At 48.2% G+C, this 27,643-nt stretch overlaps 1 protein-coding gene across 2 annotated transcripts in view; it reads right to left on the bottom strand.

Moving 5' to 3' along the window:
* The window catches only part of ARHGEF26 (Rho guanine nucleotide exchange factor 26), a 33,057-nt gene extending 5,420 nt beyond the window's left edge, over positions 1–27,637 (bottom strand). The window contains exons 1-11 of one of the 2 annotated variants that reach the window (XM_027647584.1): positions 27,163–27,637; positions 26,481–27,123; positions 25,006–25,042; positions 22,967–23,112; positions 19,295–19,351; positions 16,545–16,705; positions 7,595–7,747; positions 7,095–7,224; positions 6,328–6,402; positions 4,931–5,020; positions 2,113–2,267 (exon numbers count right to left, since the gene is read on the bottom strand). In XM_027647584.1, the coding sequence (XP_027503385.1) occupies positions 2,113–2,267; positions 4,931–5,020; positions 6,328–6,402; positions 7,095–7,224; positions 7,595–7,747; positions 16,545–16,705; positions 19,295–19,351; positions 22,967–23,112; positions 25,006–25,042; positions 26,481–27,123; positions 27,163–27,617 (2,102 nt within the window). In that variant the 5' untranslated portion in view covers positions 27,618–27,637. Of the gene's footprint in view, positions 1–2,112; positions 2,268–4,930; positions 5,021–6,327; positions 6,403–7,094; positions 7,225–7,594; positions 7,748–16,544; positions 16,706–19,294; positions 19,352–22,966; positions 23,113–25,005; positions 25,043–26,480; positions 27,139–27,162 lie in introns of those variants that run through there. The other variant, XM_027647585.1, reaches the window with a different exon arrangement.
* Between the last annotated feature and the right edge of the window lie 6 nt (positions 27,638–27,643).

The following is a 27,643-nucleotide window of genomic DNA, read 5'->3' on the forward strand; positions in this document are numbered from 1 at the left end:
GCAGTGACCTTTGGAAGGTAACATTCCCAGGCAGCAGTGACCTTTGGCCTGCCAGCACTGACTGCTCCTGCCAAGATACTGCGTTAAACCTTAGAAGTATTAAATCTTTTTTTAATGATATCTGAAAAAGAGTCGGATTGTGTCTACACACAGAAGGAACTACAAGGACAACTGACAGACAAAGCGTTCCCAATAAACTAAAAGCTGGGCAGTGGGGAGAAGCAGAGTTTTACTGCTCTCCAAAGCCTTGTGACACGTCCCAAAGTTCCCATGTCCCCTCCTGGCCCAATCCCAGGGAGTAGCCCCTTGCCTCACTCCCTCCCAGGGCCAGAGTGACAGAGCAGCTGCTGCTGCCCCGCAGGTCAGAGCCTGTCCTGGCAGTGCCACCCCACAGCCCCGCAGGGAGCAGTGCACGGGGCCAGGAGGGAGCCTGCGAGGACGGGCTGAGGATGGGCTGAGGACGGGCAGAGGATGGGCAGAGGATGGGCTGAGGATGGGCCGAGGACGGGCCGAGGACGGGCTGAGGATGGGCTGAGGATGGGCTGAGGATGGGCTGAGGATGGGCTGAGGATGGGCCGAGGATGGGCCGAGGATGGGCCGAGGATGGGCCGAGGATGGGCTGAGGATGGGCTGAGGATGGGCAGAGGATGGGCTGAGGACGGGCTGAGGATGGGCAGAGGACGGGCCGAGGATGGGCCGAGCCGGGGCTGAGCCGGGGCTGCCCACGGACTCTGGGCAAGGACCAAACTGTGCTACTGCAGTGCTCACAAAGCTCTATTTTTAGCACAAAGCGATGTCTTACTGCAATGTTAAGAATCTTCTGAAATGCAACTGCTCAAGGAAAAACACAAATATTTAACCTCAACTAGCAACCAACATTTCTGTCCAGTGCTGCAGTGCCGTGGTAACACTGTGGGTGGAGCACAGAGCACCCAAAGCCCAAACTCTTTAACAAGCTTTGTCACTTGGGCAGGGGGAGCTTCCTGCTCAGGGTATCGGGGCTCAGAGCTATGAGTGCTGTTCCATCACATCCCTTCTACTGGGTATCCTGGGACAGCAACCGTGTGAGTGTGCCAGTAACACAACAGGTTCTGTCACCGGCCTCTGGGCCCAGCTGGGATATCTCTGGAGGTGTTACAAATCCAAAGCCTGAGTTTGGATCAGAGCTGCTGTTACACAAATCTGGTGTGTGATCAGGACAGCGACAGGGACCAGTGAACAGGGACCAACAGGGATCAGGGACTTGCCACTGCTCCCCCAGCCCCAAACTGACACAGCACAGCAGCCCCACATTTAACCCAGTGTGACCCAGCTCTGCAAAGAGCTGCCAGGCAGGGGATGAGGGGCTGTCCCACAAACATCCAGCACAAGCTTCAATAAACACGGAATCTCAGACACCTTCACACCAGCACAGCAGACAGGGAGAAATCCAGGTACATTTCTTCCCAGCTTTAGAAAAAACCTCCACTTAAATAATTCTCCCCCTTCACTTTGGTTTCTCTTTGCTTAAATATTACCATTTTCTTCCCAAATGTTATATCATACCCCACCCCTCAAAATTTATTTCAATTACAGGTTTGCAGTCTCACAGAAGGGTTTGGCTGAACAGGCCAACCCAGATGCAAAAATAGTTCTTCAGAACAGTTCTCAGCCTCAGGAATAAGGTTCATTCCTCAAATATTACCCAACAGCAGCAGCAGAGGATATAAATTCCATCCAATTTGATTATTCTACACCTTCCCTCAAATCCAGTGATAAAAATGTAAATGGCAACTGCTGGAAGTTGTACCACATCTACCATCCTCAAAACGCACCCAAGCGTGGGGAGCGTGGAGGGGAATGGACATTCCTGCTCCTTTATCCTTCCCAAACTTCTCCCTTGGCTAAGGCATCAAGAATGAGCTTTTTAACTGGTTTGACAGTTTGGAATTTCAATTGTGTTTGCCAAAAGTAAATCCTGTTTAATGAGCAGTTACTCATCGTTTGCACCCAGGGGCTGATGGACAGAGACTCAAATAACTCCTGAACTCATTTCTCAGCCACCTCCGTGTTAGAAGTCAACGCTTCAAGGAGCTGAACACAAAGGCAGTTTTATACTGGTGAAGTTCTTACCTCTTCTTCTTGGTGATGATGAGGACATCGTTGAAGAGGAAGAAGTAGACCTGCTGCTTAGAGGTTCTTTTGGAAAAAAGTCCAGTGTCTTCTACATACGCTGTTAATTCGCCCCTTTTCACCAACCACCGTGAAGAGGAAACCAGTGGAAAGGGCTGCAAGGCAAGAAAATCACATTTTAGTCCTTCCAATGTAGAGATATTTTTAAAAAAAATTGGAGAATGGACTACGATGTATTTGGGGAAGATCCTTGAATAAACTCAGAGCTCAGAGATCACAAAGGGGTTACCACAGTTTAAGGGACCTCCAGCACTCCTACAACACACAGGTAACAGCTGCAAATACCTGGGAATCACTCGGGCACCTGATCATTGCTCACCAAAAGTAAAAATGAACAGACCTGACTGGTCACCCTTGGGGTGGAACAGACTGTGAGATCTCCCGAGGGCAGTAAAACTGAGCCTGTCTTCCAGGAATGTGTTTGTGGAGAAGCGATGGCTCCTGAGGCACCTGCTGACACTGGACTGTGCTCCTGGTGCCTCCCGGCTCTTCCCTGTGCCGGTGTCACCCGGGACACTCAGCCAGCTTTGCACAAACCTTCACCCCCCAGCAGGTGCAGGTGGAACCTTCTTCCTTCCAAGGCTGTTACCACCCCACACCTCTGGTGTGTTCCCATGGACTGCTGTTCTCAATGGGAGCCCTTCAAGTCCTGTCCACCTCCAGGCTTTATTTAATATGGAGTTTCTCTCTGGGTGAGGACCAACACATGCAGCAAAGCCACAGAGGGTCTGAGCTGCCTGATGTGAAGGTCTGGGTTTATTAACCCAAATTATTCCCAACTGCAGGAGAAACAGAGCCCACAGAAGGCCCTTTTGTTTCTCTGTGCATGAACACGAAGGGTGGTGTGAGACTGTGTGTCCTGGTCACACAGAGCCTCTCTGAGGCTGTGACACAGCCCAGGGAAGGGCCACACTAGTGAACACAGCTGCCTGTTTCCCCCTCATTTAAGCACCTCTCACATGCTTTTAAAACACCCCCTTCATGCAGCCTGTCAGCTCCTTCCCATTCTGCATGAGCTGCCTTCGTGCATCCCTTAATCCCTGTGCTGAGCCAACCCTGCCTGTACCTGCCCAGGGGGCTGAGCCAAACCCAGCCCAGCTGGGACTGTGACCCCACTCCTGGAAGAACAAAACAGGAACTCCCAAAAATAACCCCCCACAACTTCTCTGCTGCTAAAGATGAAAAGTTTAAGAACTTCTGAACCTTGATTAAAAACTCAGTTCTAGAGATGTGCCACATACAAAAGTGACACAAGATCTGAGTTGCTTCTCTTGTGCTCCCATGAAATTCTCCACAGTTACATCTAACAAAATAATAAACAAAAATCTCCAAACACTCTGAGGCTGGGCAAGAACAGAAATACTTTACCTAATTTATAATGGTTATAAAACAGAATTATAGCCCCATGATGATTGGTTTACAAGCAAAAAATACTTTAAAAAGTTCTATTTGAGGATGAACTAAAAATTCCTCTAATCTGTACTCCAAGTGAGTTCATCCCATTTTCCTAATTGACTCTATTCCAGAGGCAGCTTGGTTTTACTTTAACTTTTCCTTAATTGCCAAAGGAGTACATCACGTGCACCATCCCCCTGCTACAGAAAACAGGCTCTCAGAACTGAAAAATGCCTTGAGCCCTGGCCAAAGTGGGGCTTCCTCTGCCAGCTGGCAACTCCCCCGACCAGACAGGGCCTGAGCCACCACAGGCTGCATTTGGGATGCACAAAGGAAAAATCTCCCATAAAAGCACAGAAGGACAAAGCCCCTGGAGCTGCTGTTGCTGCCCCAGCACCAGCATGAGCTGCTCCCCCAGGGAGGGGATGGACAGAGCCCCCATCCCAAGGGAAGGGACAGGAACCACCGAGGGGCTCCTGGGATTGGGAACTGAGTGGAACCAGAGAGGGGCTCAGCCCCAGCACTGGGCTGGGCTCACCTGAGTCTGGTATCACCACTGTCAGGAAATGGCACTTGGCCAGAAGTGTTTTATTTGTTGTTGCTGTTGCTCTACATAAATATTAATACTGTTTCAATTTTTAGTCAGAATTTGAGAATAAAAATCCTTTGGACAAATTAAAAAACCTCTTTTTGGAGGCAGCGTTTCCCCCAAGCCTGATCCTTGCAAGAGTCACGCTTTTAAACCATGAACCTCCACTCACTGCACGTCTGATAATGAAACAATCTTCTCTCAAAGGAATCCTCATTGTGTAACAGTGTCAGACACTCATGACAGAAATGGGATTTCAGCAAACATTGAACAGAAAACAATAAATGTACTTGAAGAAAGATCTTCAACATCCAATAAGCCCCCTGCTATATATGACGGGGTCTGCTGGCTATTCCTACCACAAAGACTGACTGGAGATGATTTTTTAACACAAACCTGAGATGTTGCACCCTTAAGAGAAAGGACAAACATCCCCAGGATCCTTCCCTGGCCTGGAAGCTTTTTCCCAGGACATCTTGCCCATCAGGTACATGAGAACACCTCAGCACTGAGCAGTATCTCCTAATGCCAAAATCTTCACAGCAGCTTAGTTTTTACAGCAAAGAATACTCTTATTTCAGTATGTATTCAAAATCCCTTGTGCTGTAGTGCCACCTTCTACTAGAAATGACAATACTTGACCAAAATTTTAATTTTTGCCCTGACACATCAGATGGTTTCTTTGCAAGAATCACTGTGGGATATGACAACGTGGTAAGAATTCCACTGCTCCCTGTGCCAATGAAAAGGTCAGAAATATCCTCCTGCCCATACCTTGATTTTGAATTCCAGCTGGGAGTTAATGGTGTACATCATCTCCGTCCTCTCCATCTTCCGAGCGCCCTCGTTGCACAGACGGACCAGCTGGGAACGAGACAGGGCTGAGCTGGGCTCAGGGACTGCACCAACTGCTGTTCCCTCAGGAAAGGCACTTCCAGGGGGGCACAACCCCCCAGCAGTGACACTCCAGGCTGGGTCACCACAGGGGGTGTCCATGGGTGCCCAGGGCTGGCCCCACACCCGGCCCTGACCTCGAGACCCCCTGGCCCCCACAGCCCCCCAGGACCCTGGGAACTGGTTATTCAGGGGCAGTGGTGCAGAGCCCAGCCCAGGTTCTGGCTGAGCAGGGCCACAGTGCTCTGCTCCAGGGGAATGATCAGCTCCACACACAGCCCTCCCCTGCTCCCAGCCTCGCTCTGCTCCCACACACACCCGGCAGCACCAGTGGCACCAGTCTGGGCTCTTTTCCCAAGTAATAACCAGTAATTCTGGTGTAAAACCCATCCCCAGGGGCCCTTCCTAAATACAGCAATGTGGAGGTTTTATGCCTCAGTGCTCCTCCCACCTGCATTATTATTGCACGCAAACCAGCCCTTTTCCCTCACAGTGCACAGGAATGTTCAAGGGCCAAGGTAATGTTCAGCCCCAGCAAGCAGAGAAGCAGCTTTTTGTTCTACTAAACAACACTCAGCACTTCCCATCTCACATCAGCCCATGATACACTACAGCTCCTGAAATGCTGAGATCTTGGGAGGTAAAAAAACTCAGTTTTCTTTTCATACCCCCACGTTCTGTTTTAAAGAGGTGTCTTTTCTAGAATATAAATACATTAAGAAGATCAATTGGAATTTCCCAACAATTGAACAAAACAAGGGATAATCTGCTTGCACAGTTTCAGAGGGAAGGACCCACATTTGTTATCCAAGTCACTGTTGTTGTAATGTACAGTCTGTGCCTGGAAACTGGACTCCTGCTCATCTCCCACCACTGACTCCTGGCAGAAAACCCTGACCAGAGGAGAGCAGCTCTGAAGCACTGACAGCAGGACAGTTGGTTCAGTTAAGCCTGCTCAGAAGATTCAGACTTTCTTTACTGTCAGGACACTGTTCTGGGGTTTGTCATACACACAGTCCACCCTGGGCTTTTTGTTGGAACAACTGGCATAAAACACAATAAATTTGTCCAACTACACAATGAAACAGGTGAACGATAAATATGATGAGCCATAAACATAAAAATTAATTCTTAAGTGACCAAGAAAACCCCAAAGCAGCCACTTCTCTGGTGAGTTTCTGAAATGACAAAGGCCTGGAGGGCGATTCAGGAAGGAAAACAGTCAAAGCAGGAAAAATTCTGCAGAGAAAAATTTCAGTGAGCACTTATGAATGTACCTTGCTGACTTCTTTTAGAGCCTGCTTGCAGTTCTCATATTTTGTTGAATCCTTGGGAGTTTTCTGGCAAATGGTCTGAAATAAAACATCAGTTACTTCAGAGGACCAAGCAGCACAGACTGCAACCCACAGAGAACTCAGAGTCCATGAACAAACTGCCCAGGTGATCAAATAATCAGTGTCCAATTTGCAAACCTACAGAACCAAACCATCAGTTCTGTCTCTGGCTCCTACCAGAGCTGGACTCCGAGCCTGGATCCCAGTGGGGTGTTCCAGCTGCTCCTCTGTTTCTGGCACCTCACCTGAACTGCCACGAGCCCTGGTGTGAACTGTGGCACCAACACTCCTGGCACTTCCATCACACTCCCGGGCTCCCCGGTCACTGCACAGGGAGGGACAGCTCAGTGCCACCCCCACACAGCTCCCCTGCCCTCGGGAATGGAGTTCATCCTTTGGGAATGGAGTTCCACTACATACAATTTCTGTGCTGGAGCCTCCTTGGTTTCAAAATTATTGTGACTTTTACTGTACAATTTTCCTATGAGCATGTCCAAATCTTTAACTTGTGAATGAGGGTCAGGAGCAGGAGGGACCAGTCAGTCAGCAAACAAATGCAGCAGGATTCCATAATCCACAGCCCAGGACATACAGCCCTGGACTGGCACAAGGGGGGAGATATGGAGAGACTGGAATGAACCAGGAATTGAGTGTGAGAGCATGTGAACACTGAAGGTATCAAGGAAAAACAGAGAAACAGCTGTTCTCACATCCATCAGTAAGGGGAGACGAGTGACTCTCTGCATGGGAAGGATGAGAAAGGAGATCATGGGCAAATTCCTGCAATCCTCGTGGGACTCGATCCGGGACAGCACCTCCTTAAACGCTGGATTTGTGGCTCTGGGGGAAAAGAGGGAGAGGATTAAATGGTGCATTTTACCAAACAATTGTGCAAGTTGCCAGATCTCAAATAAATCCTGGTTTCATTGCCAGGGAAGTGTGATTTGCAGGAGCTGGATCACCTAAGCCCGGCACTGACACCAAACTCAGGCACTGCCATCCCTGGCTGTGAGGGCAGAGCCAGGGGAGCCCGTGGGACACTGAACCAACCCTGTGACCATGGCAGGGTTGGGCTGTGCAGCCCAGCGAGTTCCCACTCCTTGGAGGAGCGTGCAGGGACAGCTCAGCCTGTCAGCACACGCTGGGAGCCACAGGTTTTGCACCCAACTGCAGAGCCTCCCCCTCACTCCCAGCAGCCCTGGGTGCTCACAGCAGCCTCTGCAGGGTGCGCTGCTGGTACACCTCGTTGGTGCAGTACTTCACGTAGGGGTCGAAAGAGGAGGCCGCGTGTTTCTCCACGATGTCACTGATGTCATCGATGAAGATGTTGTTCTGGTGCCTCGCTTCCAGCTCTTCAAAGAACCTGGGAAGAGGAAATGGGTTACTCACTTTGACAAGAAAACAGCATCTTACTCTCATGGCATTTCCCACTTCACCTGCCATGAGCCGGGACTTCACAAACTAATGACAACTGGAAGGGTTGGTGACAGGGTGAGATCATCCCTCCTTTGGCAGGGCAGGGAGGGAAACCCTGACAGGACACAAATCCAGGGGTTGGTGTCCCCTGGCAGCTCAGCAGCAGCGTTGGCAGAGGCAATTCCCACTCTCCCAGTGCCAGAACCCAAACAGCATCACTGAGCTGGTCAGACCAGAATTTCCAGAAATGGGGTTGGAAAAGAAATGAAACTACTTCAAACACACATTAACACATTTCCTCTTGCAATTAAAGGCAGCACAACACCAGAAGTGCTCAAAGAAATCAAGGTCTGTGTGACTGCTGAGCCAAGGACAAAAGCCATGGCTGGCAGAGGGGACATGATGCTCATGTTCCACATCCTCCAACCGACCCCTGGAACCAAACAGATTGGAAACACTGAAAACGGGCACAGAACCCAAAATCCTCAGCTGGTTCCTCCCCTAACCATGCTTGTTGTCCCACATGGAAGTCTCTTTGGCCTCTGGAAGCTTCCCACTCCTTTTGGCACTCCTAACTTTCCCACAGCACAAGCCTTTATTTCCACCACACTCGCTAGAAACCTCTCCCTGTTTGGGGAGTAAGAGCTCACACAGACCAGCTCTGCAGGTCCCCACAATTCCCCCCACAGCACACCAGTGCCATCCTCACACATGTAGAGCTGCTGACAATATCTCACCAGCCCTGGTCACAGCCTTTGTACATCAGGATTCACTGCCAGAATCCTCAACTCCCTGGAGTCAATGAGCTCGTTAAAAATTCTCATATAGCAGAGAAAACGCTAACGAAATACTTGGAACTCATGATCCTACATCAAGCTCAAATATTTTGAAGCCTGTTTTATTTCATTTCAGCCCTTTATTCCATTTTCTCATCACTAACAGTGGTTCTTCAAATCTGTCACCTTTTTTAAAGCGTGCCACTGATGTTCCCCAGAGTCTGTTTTGCAAACACATCTCAAACCTGTGAGAGGAGGAGAACAGGATGAACAGCAGCTGATCACCCACGTGTGTAGGAACAGGGGTTAACTAAGTTAAGGCATTTTCCAGAGGTAGCTGCTGCACTGAGTGGCTGCCGGGCTCCCACTGGGTCAGTCACAGAGCCAGGACAATCCAGGGGATTTTGTCCCATTTTGGATTTTGTCTGGTTTTGTTAAGTTTGGACACAGTAACTGCACATGCACTGGCTGATGTTTGTGTTGGCATTTCCTGGAAAACAGGGCACCACAAAGAGGCACCACCTGCCCTACTACAGCTTCCCCCTTCCCTTCCCCTCTCAGTGGTGCTCTTTAACAGCCTTGTCACCTCTGAAGGGCAGAGTCCCCACACCCTCTGCCCCCCATCCTCTCAAAGCACAACATATTCCAAGTTGTCACTGACTCTGCTGTGCTGTGGATTTGGGTTGAGTGTCAGGACCAGCCCTAAGGAGCACATCCCACTCACTGCTCCCAGAGCTCCAGGGACACACTGAAGGGAAGAGCTGCCTCAAGTGTTACTGGGGTCCAAGAAGGTAAAAAAAACAAATAAAAAATGAAATAAAAGAGAGCCTCCAAGTCACAGAGTCTGCAATTTTTCATGAACCACAACAGATTCCCACCACTGCCCACCAGGAACTGGGATTCCTCACTCTCTGCTCAGACATATTTACAGCTGGGAGAACCTCCCACTGCTGCCAATTTACTGTGCTCAGGAAATGAGGAAATCCAGAGTTTCCTGCTGGGTTATGGCACCCTGACAAGGTGTTGGACCCTGCTGGGCCACAACTTCCACTTTTAGAATTTATCTGGTGCTTCATCAATGACATCAGACACAGTCACTGTAAGATTTGTAAAAATCTGGGATAAAGAAAAAAGGGAATAGAGGGGCAGAGGAGCAGCACCCCCAAGTCCATCCCCCCAACATGTACTACAAGGAAATCACACACTGAAGTTTGAATCAAAGGTTGTAGTTTTTCCACATCCAATCTGCTAATTCCTGGATACAATCAGTGAATCTGACACATCATAAACCCTTTCACTTACAAATTAGGACATATTCTGTCACATCTCAGGACCGAGGGATGGAGTGATTAAATTCAATTTAACCAACTAGGAATTAGCTGTGCTGTGTGATGCTTTTTTTGCTGAGTACCAGAAGGATTTATTTAAAGAATCTGTTTCTGTTAATTCCAGAACTTTTCTGGTTGAGGTTACATCCAATTAAGTGGAAGTCAAACAGCATCACAGGACAGAATTTGATTTCCCTCATCTTGCCCTTATGTTGTTTAAAAGAAACATCCAATCTGTACCACTCCAGCCCCTCCCCTAAAGGCTGAGGGCCAAATCCAGGACTGCAGGTTTAGCTCATTCCCTGTTTGTTCGAGTCCAGCACAAGCTCCAGAGACAGTGGAGCTCTGGCAGTGCTGGCTCTGCCCCGTGTGACAACAGTTTTCCTCCTCACAGCTCTGGTGGCTCCTGTAAAGGCTCTTCCCGTGTCTTTGGGCAGATCAGCTCCTGGAATGACCCCCAGGAACAACTTCCTGACACTTGCTCAGGCAATTCCCTCAGGCTGCTCATTCCTCCTCACTGGCACTGCTTTATCCAGGACCGACAGCCCCCAGTTCCTCGAGGACTCACGTTAATTGGGGTGTAAATTGGGGTGTACAGTCACAGACCCACAGTGCTCCAGGAGCAGCCCCAGTTCCCCACAACCCACCTTTGCAGAGCCCCAACAGCTCGTGCCCAACTGCCAAAGTCCCACCACAGAGTTCTGCTCCAGCACAGCCCAGGGTCTGTTCTGGCCAATGTTTCTCCTCAACATTTACTCTCCCTTCACCCCTGGATAACTGAGCAGGACTTACATTCCCACAAATACTGGATCCTACCATCTGCATATTCCAAAATTAGGCTGCACTGGATTAAGAATTGTTGCTCAGTTTGTGAGGTTATCAGACCTAGTGTGTGACACAAGGCAGACTGTCCTGCAGATTCAGCTCATGCTGCTGCTGCCACATGGCCACCCAGGAACAGAAACAATCCACTGCAGTGGCAGAGAGCACAATTCACCTTCCTCCTGCCAGAGACAAGGGAACTGGAATAACAATTGCCAATTTCAGATAACTTCAGATAAAAGTAATAAAGATTTCTGATTAGACTTTCCAAACATGAATCTTCTCACCAGGAACAGAAGCTGAACATCTGCATCACTCTGGTTATTTGGGGAAGGGGAGGGGGATTTAAAATAGTAAAAATGTGAAAAAATCCATCCTTTTTTCCATAGAATTTTTATGCTGAATGATAATCAGAGCTTTTACAAAAACCTAAATAATGGAAACCAATCTGTACCTACACACATAAATATTACACCAAACACAGCCAACATCCCATAAAACACCTTTTACTGGGCAATGCCCACTGAGCTCTCCAAACCTGGGCTGGCACCTGCAATCCCTCAGTCCCAGCAAACACTGGTGCTGCTGTAACACAACAGAACTAATCTATTGTTGCTCATATAAGAATATGAATCATATAAAAACATCAATTAAGCATTGCTTTGCCTTGGGGGGAAAACTCTCCACTTCAGCTAGAAACAGCAGTGACTTAGAGTGCCCAGCAAACTCTGCAGGGAAAGCGTGTCTGGGCACCCCCGAGGCTGTGCCACACCACAAACACTGCCAGGCTCATCTCCCCCCAAGGTGCCCACGCTGAAGCTCCAGACAAGGGCAAGGCCAGAGGGCAGGTTGGACGGCCCCGGGAGGTGCTTTCAGCAGGGGGAGCAGCAGTGCCTGTCACGGGATGGCCAAGGGCAGGACACAGCCCCAGTGCTGCTGGATTCTCCCGGTGCCACCCCGGGCTCTGCAGCCCCTTCCCTGCCCATCTGCAGCCCCTTCCCTGCCCATCTGCAGCCATCATCCAGTGCAGCAAAACACACAGGCCTAAAACCAGGGAGAGAGCCACAGGGTTTGACTCTGCTGCACACAAAGCTGCTTCTCCTCTAAAACGTTCAAATCAACATCTGTATCCATGATGTTCCTATTGACACAGCCACACCCATAGGAGTAGCACATCCCACCCTGGCAGGGGACATTCCCCTGGTACAAACCCCACAGACCCACCTCACTGCTCCCAGAGCAACGGGCAGGCCTGAGCCCAGCTCCTGTGTGTGCAGGGACAGCCTCCAGCTCAGGAACTGCAGGTTTGAAATCTCATTTAAACACAGCACACTGAGCCCAGAGTCCCTGAGAGGAGCCAGGGGGACACATCCATCCTCCCCCTGACAGCCTGGTTGAACACAGAGCTTTCCAGGCTTACCAACACCTTGGTGCCTTCTCAAAGCTGCACATTTGTTGTGCAAGAAGGGCAGTGGCAGATCTCAAACCACACTGATCTCGCTCAGCCCCAGCCAAGAGAAGCTGCTGCTTCCCTCTGCATCAGGCTCTGCCCAAGGAAAGCTGAGATGTGAGTCCCAGGAACTGCTGAACCTCCACCCACTTTACTGCCAAAGGAACACCCAGATAAACACAGTTGGTCTATTTTGTGCTTCCTGCAGCAACAGTAAATCTAAATACTGGTGAGAGATCCCTAAGCTGCTCCCAGAACAGCCCTGCAAACCCCACCAGCAAAGCCCAGTGGCTTCAGAGGGTCTGTGTGGGCATTCCCAGAGATTGTGACCCCAGTGCTCTGCAGGAAGGGACCTACAGGACAAACACAGTCTGGGTTACAGCTGGAAAGCTTTACAGGTTTTAAGTACTTTTGTTCTACTGTCCTCAAACACAAGTATTCACACAAATCACTCTGTGCAGAGGGTGGGCCACAGAAGAGCCACAGGCTGCAAGAAATCAGCTGCAAATGCTGCCCTGGGATGATTTCTTTGTTTTCTTCTTTAAACAGAGAATATGTTTCCATCACACAGGAATGGGTTTCAGCACAAATAGCTGTCAGGGCAGCTGGCAGCTCCATGCCATGGTTCTGGCCAGGGAGCTCCCACAGCTCCTGTCCCTGCCCCTCCTCTCCAGGCCAGTCCCCAGTATCACTGTGGGCCCACACCTGAGGACACTGGAGCTGCTCTGGCAATGGTTCAGCTCAAAATAAACTGGGTTTAGCTGATGCCAAAACTATCTGTTGCTGGGTAACAGAAACCATCTTAAGTCACCACTGAGGGAAACTCTGGGGTTTGGGTGTTTTTATTTTTTAAAAACCAGTTATCCTGTTAATGTTAAAATCAGCCCTTGCAAGGCAATTAGAGGGAGAAGTGGCAGTTCATGGGCTGAGGGTCTGAGACAGAGAAAGAAGAAGAATTATCTCCAAAAATACCTAATAATAGACATAAAAAAGAAACTGAACACAAAGGACTGAACTGGAACTAGAGCAAGGACTGACAGGAGAGTTTTGAAAAGTAACCCAGGGAGAAGAGGAAAAGTTCTGAGGGGACCCAACAGTGAGTCTCCTCCCAGGAATCTGGGACACAGTCACAGACCTTGTGTGCTGCCTCTGCACAGGAAGATCAGTGACAGTACAGAGCTTTGGAGTCAGAAAGGGACACAGAGACAATTAATTTGTCAGGATAATTCTGGCAGCAGTAACACACAGAAACACTGAGAGGACACTGTGCAGATGAAGAGCAGATAGGCAAGAAAAAGTTCCTAGAATTCCTGAGAGAGAGGTAAACCAAAAAAGACTCTAATGGTCACTGTTCCAGAATACTGGTTTTGTAAATTTAAAATAGCAATTGAACCACCCTTCATCAGACAAACACTGATAATATTGCCAAGCTTCAGCAACTGCAATTAAAAATCAACTAAAATGCACAGCTACAGTCACACAGCTGAGATGAGCTGAGGGCAGAGTGATCCTGGTCAGATCTGCTGTTCCTGAGCATTGGAGTCATGTATCTAATCTTGTCTCCAACAAAGAAACCAAATTATAAACAACAATCTCTAGGCCAGGAATGCAAGTCCCAACTACACATCCTTGTAAAGCTGCTGTTCAGCACCCCAAGGGAACAGTGCAGGGCAACCAGAGCTATTCCAGCTGCCAGGAGAACCCTCTGCACACACAATTCCTACAAGTTAAAGCCACAGAGTTCAGTAACAAGTGCAGGTGTCAGAACAACCCAGAGAGGAAGGAATCAAAGGAAACAGCAGGATAAATGCACTGTCCCAAGTCATCAGCATGATGCAAATCCATAAATGTGTTCTGTGGGCACCTAAAATTTAAAGGGGGGGGGAAAAAGGTATTTTGGACTCACAGGCTCTACTCACAATATTTAAGTTCTTATTTTTCCTTTTTGTATTATATGCAGGTTTTGGGGTGGTTTTTTGCAATCTGTCAAAGAAACTGAGCAACAGAACTCTGCTTTCTCTAAAAGTAACGTTTTTAATGCTTGTTAACTGATTCAACACACACACTCAAATGATCACAAGGACTGCAATGAACCTCTATCATATAAACTATGCGGGAAAGAGGTGACATGTTAATCCAATTTACAAAAAAAGTGCTGTGAGGAAGCTTACCTGGTTCCTAACATATATTCACACATTTAAAATTAAATTAGCATACTCAGACCAGCTGTAAATGTCCCTCACAAACACACACTAAAGAAATCAAGACAGAGTTTACAAACAGTTAGAACCTGTCCAGATCCTTTTGCTAGTGTCTTTCTCTGCCAAAGTACATCTGAGACCACAGAAGTTTTTTGCTTTTTGTTGCTCTGGTGGCAGAGAGGCACAAATGCTAAAGGTTTCCTTTAACCTGCCAGACCAATCGTCCCTCAAGACACTTCCCCCATTTCCCTGTGGCTGCTCTTTCCCCAGGGAGGTTCCTGGGGAGCTGTGACCTCTCTTGCCCCACAGCCCCACACTGATTTCTCAGTGCTCAGCCCATTCCTCACGGAGCTGTCCCAAGGCATCCCCACAGCCCAGTCCAAGGGCTCCCCTGGATCTGTGGGAGTTCAGCTCCAGCACTTCTGAACTCCCAGATCTCACACACAGGCAGATGCACAATGAAAGATTGAAGCTCTCTGAAGCACCTTCCAAGAGGTTTCCACAAACACACCCAGTGAGTGCTGCCCAAATTATTCAGCTCCACTCTCTCTGTCAGAGACATTCCAGTGAGCTCCCAGGAGCAGGGAGGACTCTGCTCTCTGCATTCTGCTTCCAACAAAGGCAGCTTTGTTCCCCCAGGAATGGCCCTGTCATGCACCAGAGGCCTATCCTGGTGTTTCTGGACAGTCTCCATTAAACATGTTCCAAGGCAAAGTTCCTAGATAGAAGCTTTTAGCAATTTTGACTAAAGTACTTTTATAAATTATTTTTATCAGCTCAAGTTCTTCAGCTCATCAAACTTCTGTCTGAGCAACCAAACCTACTGGTAACTACACCCATACTCAGGTTTTATGTTTTTAAGTAAAGGCTGCTTAAAATACAGCAGAATGGGACAGATGCTCACTTTTAGAACAAAAGCAGAGATTTTGTTACCTTGATAGACCTTGAAAATAGAAAGAGACAGTTCGAAGACACCAAGAAAGAGGGTTCTGGTTTAAAATCACTTCCATTATTTACACAAATGATGTTGGTCAAAGCCAGCACAAAGTTTTGTTACAGTTTAACAGTATTGCATAATTCAGCAAAGAAAATATGTTTTCATTTAAGTGTAAAAAGGAGTTACGACTTCTGTTTTTACTCCAAGTTATAAAAAAAGCCAAGCTCTTAAACCATTGGACTTTACAGACAAGAAAGAATGAGATTATAATTCTAGGCTAGTGTGGTATTTTTCCATGCTTTCCTTTTTTTTTTTTTCTCTCCCCCTCCCACTTCCTTTGAAGACCATTAATCAAAAGGGTTTTAAGAGTTCCCCTCAAAATATTGCCCTCTCCACCCCCATCATACTTTACTTTTACAGAAAACACTTAATATAAGGAGAAGCCTTTAAAAAGTATGTTTCCTTGAAAATACAGACTTTGATAATCTGCATTCCCTGACACCACTGCTGGGGTACAACCCACTCCTGAGGTGACTGAGGGGTCACACAACACCCAACTCCTGGCAAAAGACCTCAGCTACAAGAGAGAGAGAGAAAAGGGAACAGGGGAAAGGGAAAGCAGCCCAACCAAATCCAAACCCTGCTCTATAGCTCCTAAACTGGGTTTGCACTTGGCACAACACATCAGCCTCTCTCCCAGGTACATCCATGGAACAAAACCTTGCTACTCCAAAACCTTCAGAAGACAAAGCCAAATTTCTGCCCAGCACATGCCAAATTCCACAGACTTTACGGGGCTTCAGAGAAAATGCTGAAAAGGACTTTACCACAACTGGGAACATGAAACTTCACAAGTTCACAAAGGTACGTGAGGGTTTAATGCTAAAGAATTCAAATTTCAACATCACAGTTTCTACAAGAAGGACAATTTCTACACAGGAGACAAAAGAAGAGGGCACAAAGAAAAAATACTCAGATTCCTTATTGAACCCTGAGCCCCCTCTGTGAAAGAAGGCCAACACTTCTGTGCTCCACAGGCAGAGAGACCCATGCAAAGCTGTCCAGAGCGACAGCTGAGAGCACCCAGTGCCTTCCCCAGGCCACAGCCTTGACTTCACGAGTCTGGGAAGAAATGCTCACCAGTAAAATGGTTACTTCAGCTTCCAACAAGAAACCTGCTTGTATGTTAAAGCTGTATAATTCTTTTAAATGCAGAAATGCTGCACTTACTTTTTGCTTGCTTCATAAACATCTGTGATGTTGGAGAAGAGGTGGTGGCTCTCTGTTTTGGTCATTGTGAGGCTCAGTTCCCTGGAATTTTTAAACATCCGGATCAGAATCTCCAAGCTCAGCAAATAAGAGTGCTCAGAAGAGATCACTTCAAATATTGCCTACAAAGTAGAGGGGGGAAAGAAAAGACTTATTAGTGACTGGGCTTTTTTTAATTAAAAAAAAAGAAATGTTGAGGAGGGGTGCAAAGCAAAGTTTTTGCACATAAACTACAGATTATGACATAAATACTCACTTCTATGACAGTTGCATCACCTACTTAGAAATAAGTGATTTAACACTAGAAAAAAGGACTTTTTTTAAGAAGTCTATATTCAGAGTTTTCAATGCAACTGCAAACAGAGAGTTTGAAGACAACTCCAGACCAAGTGTGACCATTCCCCACTCCTACTCCTGAGAGGTGGGTTTGGGGGTTTTTGGGGTTTGTTTTTTGGGGTTTGTTTCCTGTGGTCTGTCTGGAGGGTTCCCATCAGTCCCACGACTGCTGGCCAGGCCCTGTTTGCCTTTGCTCTTCCTGACCAGCAGCTGCTCAGTTCCTGACTGTCCCTGGGTCACAGGCCAAGCCCTGCAGGAGAGGAGCCTGGACCCAGAGCTGGGTCAGCACTGACACCCTGGGTCCCTCCAGCACCAGGATCAGGCACAGGAGGGGCCAGGACAGGGGTGGCAGCTGGTGTCCCCTGGGTGGGCAGTGACCAGACACGGCACAGGCACAGCTCCAGGGGTCCCTGACCCCTCTGACCCATCACCCTGCACTCCATGAGAGCCCACTGCTCCTCCCACCAGCTGCCACACAAAGAAAACTGGTGATGGACCCTCTGACTTTGAAATCCATACACTTGTTCCACTGGAACTTTTCATCTCTGATGTAAAAACCTGTTCAGCTCTCAGCCATTTATAGCTGTCTGAAGGTACACGGGTAATAGAACTTTATAGTTCTCAATATAACCAATGTTGATACTTGCATCTACTATTTCATTAGTTATCTGCTACTAACTCCTCTAAAACCAAAGGAGAAATACCCAAACACAACAGCACAGGGGTGAGGTTGGAGGCACAAGGCTGAGGTCCCTCATGGGCTCCTTCCCAGTTTGGTAACAATAAATTAAATAAATGGGACAAAGAAAGACTTTGCTTCTAATGTGTAAGGAAGGGAGAGAGTATCATCTCACCACAACCAAAACACATTCTGGAGAATAAAAAATAAAGAAGGCTTAAGAACCAATCCTGAGTGACACACAGGAACCCCAGCACACCCAGGGGCTGGGTGGCAGCTCCAGGTGATGCAGAGTTCCTGAATGGCACTTGCAGCCAGGCTGTAGTTCATTTCCATGACATCAAGGTCAGCAGATGTCCACCCCAATGGACAGGAACACTCAAGAGGCCAGGGGCACACTGCACTTTGTACACTCACACACAGAGCTTCAGCTTGCAAGGAAACAAGATGTGCTGAAAATAATTTTAGTTCCAACCTATGACATATTTTCTTTAGCCAAAAGACCCATCTCGCTAATGGGTTCTGAAAAGTGGGATGTGTATGAACACAGGACATGGACATTAATCAAGGCAGAAAACAAAATATATTTTTCTGCAGTGACAATGTATTATGGTATAATTATAAAATAATCTAATAGGTTCTAAAAAGCAGTTTAAAGACTAGATAAAGAATAGTTAATAAAAGGCAGCTTAAAAGAAATACAGCTATAGCACAACCTCATAATACAACTACAGTTTAAGAATATTTATTTAGGCTCCCTCTGAAAGAATGGGCCTCTAATATCCAAATAAAAAACCCTCAGGCTTGAAAACATTTCTGGTAACATTAAAGACTTTACATGTAAGAGGCATCCAAAGAACTTGTTCTCTCTGAAAAGATGCAAGTATGGCTTCAGGAAACCCAGACTAAAGGTTCCTGAAGGGTATGACTGAAACCAGTGCCTTGTGTCTCAAAAGCTTCCCAGCAGGAGGAGGCTGAGGTATATCCTGAATTGAAATGAGGACACTGGGACAGGTTACCAGGGCAGGTACCAATGCTACAGTGTTTCTACTGAAAACACCTTGTTTTTTCCCTGCTGCCCGACATACCTCAGGAGCTGCAGGAATACACTTGGCTAGGCCAGGCTATGCTCTCAACACCTCTCATCCCCTTTGAAATAGCCCCTGTAGGTGAGGAAGGAGGGTAAAGCAGATAAAGTGGACACAGGGAGCACAGGGGAAGAGGAAAGTGGATCAAGAGGACAAAAGGAGCAAAGGGGTAGGAGACAGAGAGAGAACAGGTCAGTGCATCGGTGGCGGCGCTGCCAGGGAGGCACCGGCTCTGTCAGGGACAGGGGCAGAGCTCACAGCAGGGACACGGTGCTCTCATGTCCACCAGGGTTAGTTACAACTCAGGGCCTTTCTAAAAGCTGCTCTTTGTTCCTCATTGCCTTTAAAAATCAATGTGCCACCTCCTCCCTCTGTGATCTCGGGGTTAATGTCACACCTTCCCTGGCACAGGCTGGACCCCCCCTGGCAGGGACACAGCACCTCAGCAACAGACAGGGTTTGTGTATTTACTCTCCCTGGGGACTGGGGACACTTCACTCCAGGGCAGGAGGCCGAGCAATGAACTTATCTCCTCGTCAACAGAGCACTGAAGCAGGTGAGCAGTGCAGCCCTAAGCAACCAGCCCCAAGCACAGGTTACTGAGATACCTCCTGCCTCTTCCTCTCCTCCTGGCTGATGGCTTCTGACAATCCATTCTTCTTCACCTGCAAAAGAAATAAAGTGCTATTTTTAAAATCTCTTGGAGAAAAATGTGATTTTAAAAAAATAATACAGGATTATCAAAACATTGCGGTTAAATAATCTGTCCACTCCAGGGACAGCAATGAACCAGCAGAAATCAAAACAAAATTGACTTATCGAAAGAATTGTATCATTTCATTGAAAACTATCCCAAGACACAAACCCAGGAGCACTGCCACGAAAGCAGGCACAGTGGAATCCCTCAGGTTTATTCTTTCCTGGTGCAAATCACACACATTGTGTCATTTAACAGGAGAATGTTAAAAAACGAAAATCCAAAACTCCAGAAAGCAAAGCACCAAGGATGGTCTGGCTTCCTGCAATTCCCAGAGTGTTAAACCCAGGACCCCAAATTAGGAGGGACACCAGGGAAGGCAAAGAGCCGCAGCACCACACACGTGGAACACAGAGACATGCCATGGCCATGAGACCTCACATGCACTTCCCTCCTCCCACTTCCCTCAGTCTTTTCCAAAAGCTCCTAACGTTCTATCAGCAACAGCTTTCTCTCCTTACTCCACCTGTTCCCTGGAATTTTAAAGGATATATTATTCCTCACTTTATTCCTGCCCAGCAAGCCCAGCACAGCTGGACAGCAGGCTCAGGAATAAAGGAGGAGCAGGGTAAGGGGTGCCACACTTTTTTGCATGCACACCAAAGCAGAGACTCACAGGTGAGTGCTTATGAAAATAACATCAACATTCCAGTGCTGGAGCAGTTGTTCTTTGGGACACAAGTCACAGATTCCCACGGCACCACAAGCAGACACTCCTGGATACCGAGTATGAACTAATTAAATGCCTGTCTATTAAACCATTAAAGTACCTCTCAATCAACAACCTGAAAGTTTCAGAGCACTCCCCAGGAAGTGCAATGGCACTGGCAGGTACACCACCACCTTCTTCTGGATGCAGTGGAAGACTTTTCTATTCGCCAACACAGGAAATACTTGGGAACACATCCCACAGGTGCTCCCTGCTGACACACACACTGCTCAGGCCCAGGGAGCTCCATGGGCACCCGACTGAACCTGTGTTCCCAAGGGCAGCTGTGCCCTGTGCCCACTGCCTGAGCTCAGGCCCAGGGAGCTCCACGGGCACCCAAGTGAACTCATGTTCCCAAGGGCAGCTGTGCCCTGTGCCCACTGTCTGTCACACGTGGGTGTGAGCACACAAAGTACACATGAGCTCATCCCGTGAGCAAATGGCCCAACCTCACACTCCCCGTCAGCAGCAACACTTCCAAAGAGACAGAGGCCCAGACGTGGAGACTATTTCAGGCATTTCTGTGAAAGAAACTTCGATTCCTAGTTTTGAAGTGTCCCTAATGTTTTAATTGAAATAGCCTTAAAAAAAAAAAATCACATTTGTGACACTATGCAAACAAAAGGCTTAAGGCAAGAACATGACCAGAAGGACTGGAAGAGGCCCAACAGCACAGCTACTAATGCTGTGTCATCACACTGGACTGGCTTTTCCTCAGCAACTCAGTTATGACTGATTCAACCATGGAGACGAGGAGGAAAGGATGAAAGGACAACAGGTGAACTCTGGTTAGGTACAAGAAGTTCCCTCAAAATAAGGAGGTGGTGAAGGGAGGGAACGTCACCGGAAATATTTCTTGGAGAAACATAAAAAGTGACTGCACCATAAAGCAAATTGAAGATAAGCCCTTTGGTACAGGGAGAGAAATGAGAGCCCCTGCAGAGATGAGCCCTGAAGATCCCTGACAGTCAAACCAGGCAGATCCCTGACAGCCAAAGCACAGAGAAGCAGCAGCCATGAACAGGGACAGAGTGTGCTTCTGTAAAGCAACTCGCAGCAGCTTTTCAAATCAAGGAGAAAACAATCACAACCAAGATCAATCTCAGTTTCACATGTGTGTGTACACTGCAGGAAGGCAGAAACACCCTTTTTATTACTATTATCATAAAGAATTTGACAGCTCCATGCCTGAAGTTCACTAGTCCTCAAACAGAGCCCAGTCAAAGAAACCTCCTGCAGAGAGAGGGGTTCCCTCTGCCATCTCCCCTCCACCTCCCAGCACAGGCACTGCTAACAAACACCAGAAACATTATTCTCCTCCTTCCCTAACATATGCTGAAACCCAGGACTGACATTTTCCAGCTGACTTCCTGCTACAACTCCAGACTCACTTTTTCACTTTTCAATACCCACTGACAATATGTAATTTTTCCAGAGTTACAACCACAGTCACTGTGAGACTCAGATTCCCAGATTTTGTTTTCTCCATGCACCACCTTTTCCCTTGTACTCCCCCACTTCCAAGTTGGTTTCTGTAACTGAAGAATGGGACAGTTCCCTTCCTGAGATGGTCTCTGTGCTATTTTTGTCTCACAACAAATTAGTATTTGAAATTATCATTATTATTACTGAATAGCATTCTTCCAAAATACCTCAGCTGGTGAACATTTAACTGCTAGTTTGCCCAGAAGGCAGAAAAACCAATTTGACTTCATTATACCCAAACTTTTTTGCAACGCTGAGTAAATGTATTCAAATACAGAAAATTGCTGTATTTAAAGTATTTGATTTGTTGAAAAAAAATTCAGAGCAAATCTTTTCAAAACCACATCGTCTTGCCTTCTTTATAATCATTGAGTCAGGGGGATTCATATTTCAGTATCTTACACTGCAAAAGGTCACCAGCATCTGTAAGACAGCTCTGCTAATCAGGCCATCTAAAGACCCTTAGGGGATGTCCCTGAGGCTTGATCACTCATTTACTGGAACATGCACAGACATGGACAGCCAGCAACCCCAACACTCCAAGGTGATCATGTCATGGCATCATCTCTCTAATGGCAGAGATGAGGACTGGCAACATTCTACAAGTTGCATAAACAAAAACCAAAAAACAACCCCAAAGCCTTCAATTTAGGGATATCCCTCCAGAAGCCACAGAAACGATCAAAGGATAAAATTAACCCCAGAAACACAGAATTTTTACAATTTCTTTAGTCTCAAAATCATGTGTAGGGCAAAAACCTGTAAAAATATCAACTGTTCTCAGTAATTTGTCAGTTTATCAGCAGGGAAGGCAGCGAGATTGCAGTAGTGATTAAACCAGCTGAATTTCCTTCGTTTAACAATGCCATTAAGCCAAAGCCCCTGCAGATGCTTCCCAGCCTGTGCTGGGACAGCAGAGCACCACCAGCTCAACACCCTGCTTTTCAGAATGGTTTCCATTAAACATCTGCACTCCAGTCAACTTAAGAGCTGGTGTGGAGTGATTTAGAACAATTCAGCAGCAGCTTGTTTGTAACTAACTTTTCTTCAGTCTAATTCACCCTGATAGTGAACTCACACAAACCCTTTTTTTAACAAATCAGTGAAGTTGGGTCTTTGCCAAATACAGGGCCCCAAAATGAACTCTCTTAGTTTCACTGCTTTCTATGTGAAACAAAGACCAGTAATTGGTCAGGACTCCCGTGTTGTTCTTATGAAATGAAAAAGAAGATGAAAAACTTCAGCCAAAAACTGCAGCAGCAAGTAAGAAGCCTTTGCTTGGGCCCACCCTGAGCTCTGCCTCTGGCCACACCAGGATCACACACTCACCACAGAGAGCTGGCTCCAGGTTGACCTCAGGGGCTTGTAGTGAAAAACAACCTTGTCATCCGATTTCTGCTCTCGGGGCTCAGACTCTTCATCAGAATCTATGTCCAGAGCCTTCTCCTTATAGTTCTGATATAATACAGCATTTTCTGTCAAACAACAACAGTGTGTCAGTCATCGCTAGAAAGTTGGTTTAGTTGCTCTCTTAAGAATTATAAGTAACAATTAAACAATGAAAGAAAGCAAAGTGTCACTGTGGCCTCCCCACTCCACCAGACAAAGATAGCATCTGATTTGGGCTGGACAATGGTGCAGTACAGTGACAATGGGTCACTGTACCACTCCCAAAGATCCTCACGGACAGAATTAAAGAACAGACGTGGCCTTTGTCAAGAAAAAAACAGAAAACAATTTTTTCTTCCTTGGTTTGCTGTAGCCTATTTTACAATTAGCCAGCTATCAGAAAACAGGACTGTGTGTCAGTGGATCAGTCACTGATCTGGAGGTCTAGCTATTTTCACCTTCAGGACCACCACAAGGCCACTGCCCATGACCACCTTTCTGTCAGCTTTAAATAATGTCTTTGCATTTCACTAAGAGAAGGAAATGATCCCAGTTTCAGAATTAAGGTCAGAACTATTCCAAATAGAAAATTCAAAGCTTTCCTGAGTAAGCACGAGGCCTATGAACCAAAACACCTTATTTGAGCTCTGTCATCATTAATCCAGTACTATCAGTGGCAAAGAACCCCAGGTGTGGAGCACACCCTGTGCACTTCCCAACCTCCCTGGTCACACAGCCTTTGCAACAGCAGACAGAAAGGACAGAGAAATTCAACACCACAGTGACCCACAGATGGATTAAGCCATTAAGCAAGTGGGCTCTGAAAGGTACTTTTAGATGGGCCAGGCTTTGGATAACATCCAATCCTCCCCTAAAAGGGGAAAGTGGAAGGTCTGGCTGCTCCACACACAGCCCCAAGCCCATGGTCCCACACCTGGAGGGGTGACCTGTCCCACCTGCTCAGCCCCTCCAGCCCCAGTGTTAGACAAGGTCTGGCCTCTGTCTCAGCTCTTTGGGAAGTGTGTACAGTCTGTACAAGAGAGGAAATTGTGTACAGCCACTGCGTTCTGAGAGGCACTGCAGAGAAAGTCATTAGCTGGGATCAGTCAAAGACAGAGGGGAACCACTGGAAGAGAATTTAGAAAACGTCATCAGGAGATAGTGAAGGAGAGAAGAAAATAAGGGTAGGAAAGGGGATGATGCAAACAGAACGCAGCGGGAAGTTTTGAAAACAGACACAAGGGGAAGGTAACACAGCAGCTGAGATGAGCTCAAGGAGGCATTAAGCAGAGAAAAGCCAAGTGAGTAGCAGTTATTACAATAAAACTTCCATAGCCAGGAAAGATTTTTTTTCCTGTTGAAATATTGGGAAAAGCAGCAAACTTGGCAAAGCCCAGAATTAATAAGTACCACAAAAATGCTAATACATGGACAGTGTTTTTCTGGCACTTAAACTTGAAGCCAAGGTAGCACAAAAGGAAAATGATGGCAGAGCCAAAGGATTTGCCCCAGCACTTGAGGAAAAGAGAACATGCTGTGTGACCCAGCAGCTCAGAGTGTAACGACTCAGGTGCATGCTGCAGGGGTGACCCCAAACCTGGCAGTGATCCATAATGTCCTGCACCTGGGGAGAGCCTCAGGGAACAGGCCTGAAGGCAGTCCCACCTGGAGGGCCCACCCCCCCAGGAACTGTACAGAACTGTCAGGGCTGAGACAGACACATCCCAGAGCTCATCTTTTGGGAGGGACAGGAGGTTGAGAGGAAAAGAAGCCACTCACATAAACCCCCATTTTTAGCCTGTCATTTTACAGTCTTTAAAATACCCCTGAAGTATATTTAGGGCCAATATTTCAGTCAGTTTATTGAAAAGCAAGGTCCTTAGTCTTGGACTTCCTAGGAAGGAAATGTGAAAACCGCCCCTGAAGTTCCTTTCCCTTGGGACACAGGGATCAGCCAGCCTGTACAGAACAGGGCTTACCTTCCCCATCGAACGGCCCTTGGCCTTTCAGCATCTTCTGTAGTTTTAACAGAAAAGAGAGAGATCTGTGTTAGAGAATGCAAAAGAACCACAGCAACAAGAACTTGTTTTATTCAACGCTTAGGGTCTGTTGATTTGGTGCCTAACCTATAAACTCTGGATGTTGGAAAGGAGTTCAACAAAAACAACTGTTTCACCACAGCAAGTGGAAAGCTACTCTAGTTTCATTTCTCTCATGCATTGTTTATATCCATTTTCCCAAAATGCTTCATTTTCCCTGTGTTTCAAAAGCACAATATACTGGCTTGAGAGGGGTTCAGTGAACCTGCACCTCATCCCACTGTCTCGGGCTTTCCTAGGAGGCCACAAGGCCCAGGACTGAGTGGCTGCCCTTCCACACTCTGCACACAACACCCCCTGTAAGTACTTTGTAAGTGAACGTCTTGAGAGCAAAACAAACCTCTGAAATCAAACAGCTGTTCTGGTGCAACATGTCCTGTGGGCTGAGAGTCTAATAAAACACTACTGGCAGAGAGCTCTCTGTGTTAGGACAGGACAGTGAGACATCCTCCCATTCTAAACACAACTTACTGTTCAAGTCTATTACCAAACCAAATCACTTCCTACTCTGCAGTTGTTCACAACTTGATCAATTCCTATTTCATCACTTGTGGCATTTTCACAAAAGCTTCCATTACCATAATTTTGAATTTGGCTGAAAACTGTAATAAAGCTGATGATCATTTTAATAGCTACAGCATCAGCCCTCAGCCTGGTATAGTTTATTGCACAATTCCAAACACTCCACAGGTATCTGTGAACGTATTTCATAAAGCAACAAATTCTATTTAAAAATAAGGAAATACAATATATGAACACTATATGTTCAAGCAAAAAAGTATTTTCAGTAAGTCTTTATAACTTAATTTTAATGCATTAACATGCAATTAAAATCTACCTACTTCTCCCAAGGGATACAACCAAGATTTAAAAACAGGCATTCTGCTTTTACTTGCAAGCATTAAAATTAAGATAACTGAAGTGGTCTCTATCGATTTAAAAACCACACAGTGATTTTTACAAGTAATTTAGAAGTGCTGTCTCAGATAGAGGAGAGCAGGAGGAAGTTCATTTTTCTGTCTCTGCTCTAGCAGACAGAGTTTATTAGGACAATGTCTCTTTTTTTCCTGTTTACTCCTTTCTGGGAAGTGGGTTTTAAGCCATGAATTCGGTTGGGAGAGCAGCCCTCCGTGTGCTGGGGAATCCAGCAGGAAACGCGAGCAGGAGCACAGTGCTGAGCTGCCCAGATTTCAACAGAATCGTGTCCCTCCAACATCTCCCCAAGCAAACAGCATTAACTAAACAGCAGTAACTACGAGAAGTTTTGTGTTAGCAAAAAGCAAGCTGAAAAAAAACGCACAGTCAGCAAATCACGCTCCTGCGGAGCCGCAGCATCACCGCCCAGCGCACCTCACCTTTATCCTGCCCAGGCTCGAAAACTTCTCTTTATCCTCGACCACGGCTTTCAGGATGGGCTGGGACATTCTGTTCTTCTTCTTGCAGTTGGCGGAGCCGTCCAGGTCCACCCCGCTCACCACGGCCCGGCGGTAGGACGTGGAGCGGAGCCCTCGCCGCAGCGTCCCCGGGCTGCCCGGGCCGCCCTCGGGCTCGTCCTCGGCGTCGCTGCCCGGGGGCAGCCGGGGGGTCTCCACCATGCTCCGAGCCTTTAGCAGCCGGTCGTGGCCCTGGGCCCGGCCCGCGGGCCGGTTCTCGGCCAGGCTGAGCGGGATCAGCTGCTGCGAGCCCACCTTCCGCGCCGCGGGGCTGTGCGTGCTCAGCAGCGCGGGGGGCTCCGCGGGGAGACCCCCCGGCACCTCCGCGGGCTCGGCAGCCCTGCCGATCCCGGGGGATCCCTCCGGGGGCTCGGCGGTCCGGCTGACTCCAGGGGATGCCCCCGGGAGCTCGGCGGTCCGGCCGATTCTGGGGGATCCCTGCGGGGGCTCCGCGGTCCGGCTGATCCCGGGGGATCTCTTCGGGGGCTCGGCGGTCCGGCCGATTCTGGGGGATCCCTTCGGGGGCTCGGCGGTCCGGCCGACTCCAGGGGATCCTCCCGGTACCCTCGGGGGCTCGGCGGTCCGGCTGACTCCAGGGGATGCCCCCGGGGGCTCGGCGGCCTGGCCGCACGGCGCGGGCTGAGCGCTGGCCGCGAACACGATGCGGTCCTGGTGCGGGGCCAGCCCCGCAGTCCTGGGCGGTCGGGCCCGGCGGCCCTGCCCGCTGCCCGGCGCGGGGACCGTGCCGTTGGCGGTCGAACCGACACGGCTGTCCGGAGCCAGGGCGAGCAGCCGGGAGCGCTCCGGGGACAGCCCGGGCGAGCGGGGCGGCCGCACGGTGCCGTTGGACACGGATCCCATGTCGGGGCTGACGGTGCCGGCGGGCTGGGTCACGGTGAAGGCGCACCTGTCCTCCACGGGGAAGTCGGTGACGAGCAGCCCGCTGGGGCTCTGGTACGACTGCGGCCGGGGCTTGCTCCAGGCGAGGGGCTGCGGCCGGGGGGTCGCCCGCCTCCTCCAGCGCGGCGCGGCGGGGCCCGCCGGGCGCTGCCCGTCCATCGCCGCCCGCCCGGCGCCGCTCGCCC

This window comes from Corapipo altera, unplaced genomic scaffold, assembly GCF_003945725.1.
Source record: "Corapipo altera isolate COAL_440 unplaced genomic scaffold, ASM394572v1 113, whole genome shotgun sequence".
NCBI classification, from domain to species: Eukaryota; Metazoa; Chordata; class Aves; order Passeriformes; family Pipridae; genus Corapipo; species Corapipo altera.